We start from the raw sequence: 12,613 nt of genomic DNA on the forward strand, positions 1-12,613 counted from the left end.
GTGCCAAATTGCATTCCGAAGAGAACACAAATGAAATTTGAAATTTTGTAGCAAAAGTGACGTCATCCTCCTCGGCTGGTGATTCTTTTCACAGGCTGACAGGAAGCAGAGATGACCTAGCATTTTTCTGAATTAGTCATCACCCTTCATGTCAACAAGCTAACAGATAAAAATGCACGTTATAACCCTTGATCATCGTGGCTGTAAACAAGACTGTAAGGAGATCTTAAAATTCAGGGAAGATGAACATAAAATTTTAATTTTTATATATAATTTATGTATTTACATTCATTTTTATATACCTACATTTATATACCTACATTTTTATATTTTTTTACACTCATTTTATACATCTCCTCATTACTATGAGAAATACCTACTCCACACAGAAACTAGTAGGCCTTATATTTCAGTGTTTCACATTTAATAAAAAGGAGATGGAAAATGTCACCTGTGTGACTTGATTTACTCATCTGCTTTACAGATATCCTGCTTATTGGAGCCTAGGGTGGGAGCAGTGAACAGTGTAAAACCGGGACAGAACAAGGCACGGAAAGAACTAGGATTTCCTTCCCAATTTTGAAATTAAGGCTTCCAAGAGACTTGGCCCACACACCATTTTTCCCTGTCGTACAGCATAATCGTCAACAGTTTCTTGGCCGCTGTGGAAGGAGCTATATTGGGTACTTCACTGCCGCCACGTTAGGTGCCTCCTCAGTTCAGCGTAGCGCACCCGTCAGCCAGCCCCGGTCGCCGAAATACCTTGCTACCTGAAGCAGGGTACACGGACGGGCCGAGGCCGTTGCGACATCCACACCTACTTTAAAACAGGGAGCAAAATTACTCGTGAGAAACCCTTTGAAATGTGCCGTCGAGGTGGCTAACCCTGAAACACCCGAGTTACCCGAACCCGAGCTCCGGGGAACAACCAGCTCTTCCCAGAGCTGTCCGCGTGAAGCCAGGTGAGACAGGAACGCGCTCTGGAACGGACAGTAACTTCCTGTAGGGAGCAGACGGGACCCTCCCCCGCTGAGGGAGGCTGGGGGCAGCGTCACCCCCCCACCCACCCCGCATCGCCTTCACCTTCCGGCGGTGAAGAAGGACGGCAAAACGCCACCGCCGTTACCAGACCCTCTTTCCCGCGCTGTACCCGCGGCGAAGGGCGGAGGTAGCTCCACACTCCCGGCGTACGGCAGCGCCACGCCACTCCTCTCCCCACCCCGTCCCCGCCCCACCAGCCCTCTGCGAGACTGTGCCGCAGCGGCAGGAAGGCAAACCCCGCCTCTCTGATCCGCGCGTGGCGGCCAGCCGCTCGGCTCTGCACGGCTCGGCCGGCCTCACCCTCGCCATTGTCTGTGAGCTTGGCGGTCCCTGCTGCAAGTGGCTGGCGGCGCGGCGGCTGACAGCGATGCTGAAGGGCTCCGCGCCCCCTCAGAGGCGGCAGCGGGAAAGGGGTCCAGCCTTGGGGAGCAGCCACCCTGCCTGCTGAAGACTGAAACTTTACGTCCCCGCGGCTTCCTTTCCTCCCCCTTCCCCTCGCCGACCCGGCTCGCCCTTCTCCATGTGCTGAGCGGCCGGGGGCCCCATGGACGCCTTCAGCGCCGCCAAAGCCAAAATGGGGGCGAAGAGCGGCGGCGAGACGGCGGCAACGGGGCTAGCCGCGCCTCAGCCCTCCGCGCCGGCCCCCAGCCCCGCCGGTCCCGGCTTGTCTGCCGCGCCCGAGCCCGCTGCCTACAAGCTGGAGGACCTGGAGACCCTGGCCACCGTGGGTGAGTGCAGGGAGGCGGCGGGACCGGGAAGGAACAAAGGAGCTGCCTAGGTGTCTGCCTGCGCTGTGCCGGGCGGGAGGGATACCCCCACGTCCGCCTGTCCCCGTCCTCTTCCCGAGCGCTCTTTGGGTGCTCCCCCGTCCTCCCTTTCCCCCACCCTCCGCGCCCCGGAGCCGCCGCTGCTGGGCGTTGTGGGCCCGTACTGAAGCAGCGGGGTTGGACCGTCGACTGTTGAGCAGCCGGCAGGTGCCGTTGGGGGCTATCCGTCTCTTCACACGCGCAGGAGCGGCGCTGGGGAGGGGGCCGGTAGGTGTTGTGGGCCGCGAGGGTCCCCGTGGTGGTGGTGCGCGGCCGGGGAAGACGCGCCGCAGCCTCCGTGCAGTTGTGGAGCAGTGCCTGGAGCCTGCGGAGGCTGGGGGCATTGTCTGCCCGGCGGTAGGTGCTGGAGCGGGGCCTGTGTCGGCGTCCCTGGCTGCGAGGTCGTGTTTTTGATCTGCAGCTGAACAAGCCGGTAACCGGGTTTGGCCCGTCTGTGAGACGAAGACAGTTGCGACTGAAGCCTAAAGACCTGATTCATCTGGTTTAACTTCATTTACCTGCATCACGATAAAAAAATCATCATTTAAATGTAGTTGTTAGGCCAGTGAAGAGATCAAACAAGTTAACTGAATATAGCTAAGTATCTCTCACATCCCCAACACGCCGTTGCCTTGAATCTTGATGCAAAGATGCTTTGCATGCATAGAATGTTGGTACAAGGCAAGGTTTGCATCTTCCATCTGCCACACTTACCAAAGCTGCCTCTAACCAGCGGTGTGGCAGAGTAAATGCATGTGTTTAATAAATTGGCATTTCAGACACTGGTGGTGATGTGCATTTGTTCATATTGACTCTCTCTGGGCATTGTGTTTGAACATAGTACATTTAGTTGCATATATTTTTGCACCTGGTTTGAAGGCTTGTATGTTCAACTATGAAGTTTTATTTATTTATTTTCTCTTTATGCTTATGAGATTATTTTGGGTAGATTTATTTCAATAAGTGCTGTAATTCTTAATTTCCCTAAGATCTCTTTAGCCAGAAAGGTGTGATTTGAACTCTTTTGTAAGTGAAGTTGTGGGTTTTAATAGGTCTTTAAAAATGGAGTTGGAAAGGCCTGAGAATGTTGCGATCACTGAAGACTGCATTATCTTCTCTGAAGGTGCATTGTTTTTTTGAGATAATTTTCCAGTTTGAAATGTGAACAGGCATTCTATTGATAAATTAACTGAGATTATGAAGAGACTGCTTGAAAGGCTGGTAGTGTCCTTTTTTTCACTAGAAGTGGTCGATCTTGTTTGCTGCATCATGACTAACTGCTCTGGATACAATTGTCATCACAGATGGTTATGACTTCGAGTGAAGCACAGGCTGCAGAAAAGTAGTAATTTTTAAAGAAAGCGTAATAGTCATGGAAATGTTCCTGAGGCCAGTGAAGAAACATGGAAGTAATCTTGGTGTCAGTTTTATACAGCGTATCTTTTTAGAGTGTTCTTCGGGGTGCTCCTTAAATGTTAAGGAAGAAGAAAGTTGTGATTCCGGAAAGTATAAAAAGAGACTTTAAAAAAGTGTGACTACTTCATATGAAGACACAGAGGAGGAAAAAGAATGTAAAAGGAGCAGATAGCTGTCTATCAGGGCACTGACAGAATACTTAAAGAATAGTTTCCCTTCCATCACTCTTCCCCAGCTTGAGTTTTTTGTTTCTACTTTTCTTGAGTAACTCTGAGAAGGTGACTATTCTTCCAATTTCCTATGAAATGTAGTTTGATTGTTTTGTAGGGAGAAGGAAAACAAAATGCAAAACTTGGAGAGTATAAAAATGTGCGCAAAAAATACACAAGGCCTCACCTTATCAAAAAAACTGAGCTGACTTATTGTAAGTTGGTTTTAAAATGAATTTATGAGATGCCTGTGCACCTCAGTCGAAGGCTATGAGGAGGAAAGGAATTTAGCTCCTGACCAGGAAGCAATACAGGAGCCCCAAAGTGATACTGAAACTGAACACATGTATACCTACCTCTGAGTGGCCATGTATAAAAGATCTAGTGCCCTGCTGATGTCTCTATAGAGCATCTGAGATATGAGCAAGTAACTGTGAGGTTGGACGGCTCTGTATGCACCTACTAACATGCTACATTGCATTCCTGAGTTAAATGGGCTTTAAGTTAAATCAGTGCAGAATAATATGTAGATGTGTAGTTTAGCTTGGAAAACTCAATTTTGCTTGTCTTAAACCTTTTTTAATTAAGTTAGTTAAATACAGTTTAGGTTTATAACACATGTACTGAAGGAGTATATCTACAGGGGTTTTTTTTAGCAGTGGTTTAAGTCAGTATAACCCTATCATCCATTTTGATCTTCCTGCACAGATAGGTGAGATTAATGTATTGTCATCAATTTCACTACAGCAATTTAGAGTCATCTGCAGTTTGATTGCTGTGATAAGAATAGCTGCTTTCTTTCTGCTCATGTTCTCAAAAGTGATGTGCTCTATCTGAGATACATGGAGATGTTTGTGGTGGAGACAGGGATACCCAGAAATTACATGACAGGAAGTTCTGGTATCTTCTCTACTAGAGAATCATTGTTGCTTATAGACATACCCAGGCTTAGAAACAGTATGGCCCTGGAAACTGTGAACTTGAGAAAGTGGCAAAATAGGGAGTTGAGCTCCATTCTGTTACAGCTGTTCATGGGTAATATTTAAGGTAACAAAATTACATTGGTGTCTGTGAGATTGTGGTCATCCCTGATTTAAGGCCCCTTCTCTTGGAGGATGGAATAAAGTTAATGTAAAAATAATACTAACAAAATAAATAATTGGAAGCAGTACCTGGTTTTACTGTTTTAAATATCTTTCATAGGCTAAGAGGACTAGCCCAACCACCATAATGCAGGCTGGATTGCATGTGTCATCTCTGATTTGCGTTGGACACTCTGCCTCGTTTAGCTAAGAACTCACTGTGAGGAAAGAAGCAGCAAAAAGGAGAGATCAGTGCCTCGTGAGGATTGACAGGACATTTACCTCCCCCCAAAATCCCTGTACTCAACCTTTGTTTTGGTGTTTGTAGGCCCTTTAATTAAAAGAACTGAGAGCAGAGACTAGGGTACAGGTATGCTTTTGGGGGAAGTATCCTAATATTTAATTGATGAAGTGCAGTTACAGGTTTGGAGAGGGCACAGGAGCAGAGTGCGTGCTGTTTTCTGGCGCTAAGAGAGGTTGAACAGGAAGAGTATTTCATTGAGGGTACTTCCTGAGGGTTGAATATGTGGCTTTGAAAGTTTGAGGTGTATTTTTTTTTTAACTAGTCCTCTTGCATGAAAGGTGAGTACTCTTACTCTGGAGCTATTGAAGGTGCCTGGTTGTCCACTTCTCTTTTTGAATTAATTTTCCTGTCAAAGGAAGTTGAAGTACGAATGTTTGTGTGGCACACTCAGAAACTGCTGCTCAGAAACATTCTGTGAATCTCAGTTGAATTTAGATACTCAGCTGTGCCAAGACTGAGGTAGTTCTGTGCTGCACAGAAGCAAAAATTTGTATGTTCATTGAAGCTTAACTGCTGAAAGTTGATGGCCCACCCATACTTATCTGAACTTATTTCAAACTCTTTGTAGATCTGGTTGGTGGGAGAGAGTGAGGCCGTGAACGCTAGTGGCATAGTTTCTGAGTCATCCTTTTTATTTAACAAGAGCAGCCTTCCTATTCCAGTAGGCAGAGAGACTGCAGTCAGACTCCTGACATATATGCAGAAAGTGAGATACTAAATTTTTAATTTAGCCATCATGAAGAAGTAATTCAGGTAAACAGAATAATAAGTAAGTACAAGAAAACCAGAAGATAATTCTTCAGTTTTGAGTAGGTGAAGTTGGGAGAACAGTTGTTACATTCCTAAATTAAATATTTGGTAATAGGGAAAGGGGAAGGAAGATAGCTCCAGGAGGGGAAAGATGGCAAACTTATTCTTGCCATCTCTCCTGTGAGACCTGTTTCTTACCCATTTTTCAAAGTCCACAGCAGGCTTTATAAAAGTAAATTGTGTTTTGTAAATATATTCAATTGATTGAAATATTTTAATAATAGTGTTTTCATGTGAAAAGATTTTTTTAAACAGCTGTTCCCATGAAATGCTTTACACTAAGCTAATGCAGAATAGAAAATTGGGCAAACCAGTATTTTAATCTTTATGAGCATGGGAAAATTTTAAAAAGTGCTTAGGAAAAATGAGGCACAACATATTTTTAAATACATAATTTCACTGTGTTCGCATACAAAATATGCTAGCCAAATATATTTCAAATGGCATTAGATCAGCAGGACAGTAGGTGCAGAACTGCAGTCTAATGCTGTAAGAAGGAATCTGCTCCTGTGTAGGACATTACAGACACTTTTCCCTGTGTTTAGGCCAAGTAAAAAAAAAAATCTGCACCAGAATAGCCATCTGCTTCTTTACTTTTCTTTTTTTTGAAGAGGCTCAGATTAGTTCTGTTTCTTACCAAGTGTTATTTTTGGTTTCACTACTGAAGTCCTCACCTATTTACAATGTTATATTCTAAGGGGCATGTGAGCATTTTTTCCTGTTTTTTCTGTTTTGTTACCTTTTCTTGATACTGAAATGATAAATAATCATGATTTTACTTGGCAGTGTCCTTAAATACCACAAGTTTTGAAAGAAAACATAGTCTGAATGTTGTGACTGTAATGGTGACCTGAATTCACCGTTACATTTGTACATCCTTGAGACTTTAGTCATAAAGCCAAACGACTTGGATTTTCTTTTCAGCCTTTCTTGCTTCATTTTTCCTTCCCACAAGATCATACTTGTCTCAAAATAAATCCTTAGTATTGTTATAGCTGATGTTCTAGAGAGAAAAGGACCAGGTGTGACTCAGCTTTCTTCTCTTGCTTTTCCTGTTACCCATTGCTGAGGTGAATTTTAGTAGCATGTTTATGAGGAGGCAGCAACAGGTTCTTTCCCATAAAGTTCTTGTTCTCATTAGGCTAGAAGAAAATGGATTGGAACAAATACTCTCTTTTATATTTCAGAAAGGTCAGAAAAGTGAGAGTATATGGAAGAAGTCTGAACATGTGAAAATTGAAAGTTCACATTTCTGCTTTTCTATGTTCAGTGTTTAAAACCAGTGTTGAGGTAAATAGCTAGTGTTTGCCTGACACCTGCTTTTTTTGCCTGTGTCTTTTGTCTTAATCTTATTTAGATATTTAACTCATTGCAGAAAGAAATTGACTATTCTTTCTCTGATGTTTTGATCTTGAATGGTGTGTTACAGAATGAGTTTTAACTCTTGAATATACTTTTTGAAGATAAATAATTTAAGTCCTATAATTTAAGTCCTATAAATAGCCAGAGGTGCCCAAAAGTGCCTGTTGCAATGCAAATAATCAAAAAATCTGGAACCCAGTTAGTGCTGATGTTTCAGAAATAAGAAGCATGCAAAATTCCTCTCCCAGAAACTCAAAAGCACCTAACACCACACCTTCCCCCTGCCAACTTTATACTTAAATAAAACTCATGTTCCAGGTGAAGATAGTGTTGAAAAATTCTCCCATAAAGCATCATGTGTCAGCCCAAACTGAAAAATGTAGAAAACTTAAAGAGAAATAAGGATCTGGGTTTTGTTTGTTTGTTTGTTTTTCTTTCCACTTCTTCAAAGAGAGGAAATATGGACTTAAAAGTACTGGTGGTTGACAGCATGTAGGTTATTAGGGCTTGACTCACCTTTTCTGTGTTTAGGTTCCTGAGTTTTCATGTCTGGACTGTTTATAGTGCGCAGGGAGAGCAGCATTTTGAAGATCGATGTCTTTATGGTTTGGCTTTTACATTTTGAAAACTTAGGTAAACGAATCCCAGGCTAAAGTGCATTTAATTCTGGTTTGGTCCACTTTAAGGACGTCATGCAATATACATAAGAAAGTATAGAAAATTCTTTCTTATCATAAGAAAGAAAAAAGGTGGTGGAGTTTACGTTTCTCATAACAAACAAAAGTAGTACATAGACATGTATACAGCAAAGAAGAGTAAAATTTGAGAAGTAAAAGATGAAAACTTTGTGTTTACCTTGCAAGGGCTTGTCTTAAGCTGTTCTTAAGCAAATCAATTTAGGTTAAAAAATAGAATTCCCTTACTGTTGATACTTGTAAGTATAAAACATCTTCAGCATTAGCTTGTACTACTTGGGAGTAGTTTAACACAATGTCTTTACTTGGGAAAGCATTCTGCCGTTTCTACACAGTTTTAGAGGTTTTTTAGCAGCTTCCAAGATGTTGGTAAGTAAAAATTTCCTGAAGTGCTATGTGTTAGTGTGCACCTAGGATATTCAGGTGTTAGGGAAGAGCAGTTCTCAAAATTAGACTGTATTTCTGTTTTCACATCAGAAGACTATCTTGCAAATGAATTAACAAATGTGTCCCTTTTTAGAAAAAAAAAAAAATAGGGGGGAGAGGTATATGATACAGCATTCTTTTAACTGCTGTTTGCACTTCACATTATAACAGTGGTCCAGTTTTTATTTTAAATACATATTGCTTTATTGTTATTTTTAAGTAGCGAAGGTGGATCAGAGATTTTCCCTTGGTACAGGCTCTTTACTATAGAGACTGTAAATTTAAAGTGCTAAGGAAATTCACCTGGGAAACAGGTGAATTGTGATATCAGTTAACAAAACACGCTATATTTCAAAAGTGAGTGGGATGTTACAGAATGAGAGAATATTAAAAAAACACTGTCAGTTTCATTATTGATTTCATTATTCATATATTTCCATGGATAATTGTAGCCTCGCTTTGTTAATTTTGGTAAAAGAAATGTTAGAATTATTGTCCTTTGTGTCATGTTTACCTTTTTATTTCATGTAAATAATGTATTTTTCAAGGGTGTTGAAATAATTTCAGTTGTGATAGTAAGACTGTAAGTTGGCAAATAAAGGACTTGTTTCTTGAGGATCTACAGGGGGTGGTGTTTGAGAAGATGTTACCTCTGAAGCAGTGAGTCATATTTTTCTTCTAAAGAGTTAGGGGAACAGGGTGTAAAATAAAGTCTTTCTGTGAGCAGTTTTGTCCTGAACCCAGTGATGATACGTATAAAATAATTAAAATTTTCTGAAAATAATACAGACTTAACATTTTGGAAAGATTCTTGTGAACTTAAAGAAAACACGTTGTTCTACTCTAAAGAGCATTTTGAAAATACTAAAATAGCAATCTTACTATGAGGATTAATTTATGTTTTTGGTTTTAGATGTTTTTAAATGCCACAGTCTTATTGAACTCTGAATTTGGTGGTTTTGAAGTTTAATTTAAGCAACATAACTGTTCTACTTAAATACTTAAGCTCTTTCACTGAAAGGCCCAAGATGACTGGAGCAGGGTAAATAGTGTTGAAACTGCAAATCCTGACATGCTAGAAATATTCAGAATGTACTCTCCTGGATGTATCTACGTTGTAGAATACACAATTACATTTCTCCTTTTTAGACATACCTAAACTAGACTTAAACTGTTACTAGTTCATTTCAGTACAACTGCTAGTTTTATTGCTAAAGTGCTGTGCTTTCGAGTTAGTAAACTAAGCCTGCCTGAGCTGCTGTGTAATGCTCATGCTGTAGGATTTGTATTAATACCTATACCTATTTTAAGACAGTTTGAGGATGTTTGTGTTACAGAGCTGCTCTTCAGATGTGTAGATGCTCAAATATTCTTTCGGTGAATTCTGGCAACTTCTCTATCCAGTTTTAAATTACGATGATCTGTGGCATTTGTTCATGAAAACTTTCCACTTGGCTGCCTTTTTTCTTCTGCCCTCTTTTTTTGTTCCCATCCCTGCTTGGAGCACTCTAACTGCTGGTCTATTAATTCATTAACAGTAACTTCTGTGTAAATGTGTTTCCGTTTTTTCTCCAGAAAATCAATTGGTTTGCTTCGATATGCTTCACCTCAGACAAATTGCTAGTGTATGCATTTTATTTATTTATTTATAACTGAAAAACATTAAAATTAATGAAGGAAGCATCATTTCCATGTCACTAAATTGCATGGTATAACATATGTCTATATAATGCCAGTGGCAATGGATTGTTAGTCTGTTGGGTTATCTGGTCAGTGGAGTCATTCCCAAAGTCTTGCTTTGACCCTCAGCTTTGTTAGTTTGTTGAGGGAGCAGGGAAGTCCAGCTCAATTTGATCTACATTGTAGTTAAGTAAATCCAAATTGCACCTCAATTTGAGTATGTTGTGAAGTATCTGGATTTCTAGTTTTTTCTCTATTTGTTAGAGACTGTTTATTTAATACCAAAGGATAAGTAGAATGGTTATGTTCTTTATTTGGTGTGCAGTGTATTTCATAGCCCTTATGCCAACAGGTTATGGTGTTTAAAACAGTAATTTTTATGTAAAATCTTTGCTCTTATTTCTTTCTCAGATATTTAGTTTGAGTATCACCTACAGCTTTCTCTATCGGCTTAAAGCTTTGCACATATATGCATACATATTTAAATTTATATGAACTCATGAAGTTCTACAGTTCTACAGCTTGATACAGGAAGAGTAAGAATATGGAAAAGTCCTATGCTAATTTTCTGTTAGGATATATAGGACTTCTTATAGAATCATCGAATAGTTAGGGTTGGAAAGGACCGTAAGATCATCTAGTTCCAACCTGCCTGCCATGGGCAGGGACACCTCACACTAAACCATGCCACCCAAGGCCTCATCCAACCTGGCCTTGAACACCACCACGGATGGAGCAATCACAACTTCGCTGGGCAACCCATTCCAGTGCCTCACCAACCTTATAGTAAAGAACTTCTTCTTTATATCCAATCTAAACTTCCCGTGTTTTAAGTTTTACCCGTTACCCCTTGTCCTATCACTACAGTCCCTAATGAAGAGTCCCTCCCCAGCATCCCTAAAGCCCCCCTTCAGATACTGGAAGGCTGCTATGAGGTCTCTCCCATGAGCCTTCTCTTCTCCAGGCTGAACAGCCCCAACTTTCTCAGCCTGTCTTCATACGGGAGGTGCTCCAGCCCCCTGATCATCCTCGTGGCCCTCCTCTGGACTTGTTCCAACAGTTCCATGTCCTTTTCATGTTGAGGATACCAGAACTGCACACAATACTCCAAGTGAGGTCTCACGAGAGCAGAGTAGAGGGGCAGGATCACCTCCTTCGACCTGCTGGTCACGCTCCTTTTGATGCAGCCCAGGATACGGTTGGCTTTCTGGGCTGCGAGCGCACACTGAAGCTGGCTCATGTTCATTTTCTCATTGACCGGCCCCCTCAAGTCCTTCTCCGCAGGGCTGCTCTGAATCTCTTCTCTGTCCAACCTGTAGCTGTGCCTGGGCTTGCTCCGACCCAGGTGTAGGACCTTGCACTTGGCATGGTTAAACTTCATAAGGTTGGCATCAGCCCACCTGACAAACGTGTCAAGGTCCCTCTGGATGGCATCCCTTCCCTCCGGCATATCAACTGAACCACACAGCTTGGTGCCATCGGCAAACTTGCTGAGGGCGCACTCAATCCCACTGTCCATGTCACTGACAAAGATGTTGAACAAGACCGGTCCCAACACTGATCCCTGAGGGACACCACTCGTTACTGGTCTCCAGCTGGATATCGAGCCATTGACCACAACTCTTTGCGTGTGGCCATCCAGCCAGTTCTTTATCCACCGAGTGGTCCACCTATCAAATTGATGTCTCTCCAATTTAGAGACAAGGATGTCGTGTGGGACAGTGTCAAACGCTTTGCACAAGTCCATGTAGATGACATCAACTACTCTACCCCTGTCCATCATTTCTGTAGCCCCATCATAGAAGGCCACCAAATTGGTCAGGCAGGATTTCCCCTTAGTGAAGCCATGCTGGCTGTCACCAAGCACCTCCTTGTTTTTCATGTGCCTTTAGCATGCCTTCCAGGAGAATCTCCTCCAAGATTTTGTCAGGCACAGAGGTGAGACTGACTGGTCTGTAATTCCTTGGGTCATCCATTTTTCCCTTCTTAAAAATGGGGGTTATATTTCCCTTCTTCCAGTCGTCGGGAACTTCACCTGACTGCCATGATTTTTCAAATATGATGGACAGTGGCTTAGCAACTTCATTCGCCAGCTCCTTCAGGACCTGTGCATGGTTTTCATTAGGTCCCATGGACTTGTGTATGTTCAGGTCCTTAAGATGGTCTCGAACCGGATCCTCTAGGACTAAAGTCTTCATTCTCACAGTCCCTGCGTCTGCCTTCCAAGACTTGGGTGGTGTGGTCAGAGCCTTTGCCAGTGAAGACTGAGGTAAAGAAGTCATTAAGAACCTCAGCCTTCTCCAAATCCAGGGTAGCCAGTCCTCCTGGTAGCTTCCGGAGAGGGCCCACATTGTCCCTAGTCTTGTCTTTTATTTGCAGTGTACCTATAGAATCCCTTCCTGTTATCTTTAACATCCCTAGCCAATTTAAATTCTAACTGGGCCTTAGCTTTCCTCACCTGGTCCCTAGCTTCCCAGACAGCATCCCTATTTTCTTCCCAGGCTGTCTGTCCTTGCTTCCACCTTCTATAAGCCTCTTTTTTCCTTTGAATTTTCCTGAGCAGCTCCTTATCCATCCAAGGAAGTCTCCTGGCCCTCCTGCTGCAGTTCCTTCTAGTTGGGATGCAACAGTTCTTAATTGGCTATCTATTGCACTTAGCAGTTTTTTGTTTCTACAGACTATTCGTACAGTATCTAGAATGTGTAGCAATTATTTATTTTCTCTAGGGTAGTTTTTTACTTCCTTAAAGGACTGATTCTGAGCTAATTTTTCATGAAAGATC

The 12,613-nt window shown here is 42.4% G+C and overlaps 1 protein-coding gene across 1 annotated transcript in view; it reads left to right on the top strand.

The window, feature by feature from the left end:
- Positions 1-1,585: 1,585 nt before the first annotated feature.
- Positions 1,586-12,613, top strand: part of PRKX (protein kinase cAMP-dependent X-linked catalytic subunit) — a gene marked incomplete at its 5' end in the record, with an annotated part of 58,059 nt that continues 47,031 nt past the window's right edge. Inside the window, one exon of the mRNA XM_080613257.1 lies at positions 1,586-1,769. Coding sequence (XP_080469383.1) covers positions 1,586-1,769 — 184 coding nt within the window. The remainder of the gene's footprint in view (positions 1,770-12,613) is intronic.

Source organism: Psittacula echo, assembly GCF_963264785.1.
Source record: "Psittacula echo genome assembly, chromosome: 3".
Classification (NCBI taxonomy): domain Eukaryota; kingdom Metazoa; phylum Chordata; class Aves; order Psittaciformes; family Psittacidae; genus Psittacula; species Psittacula echo.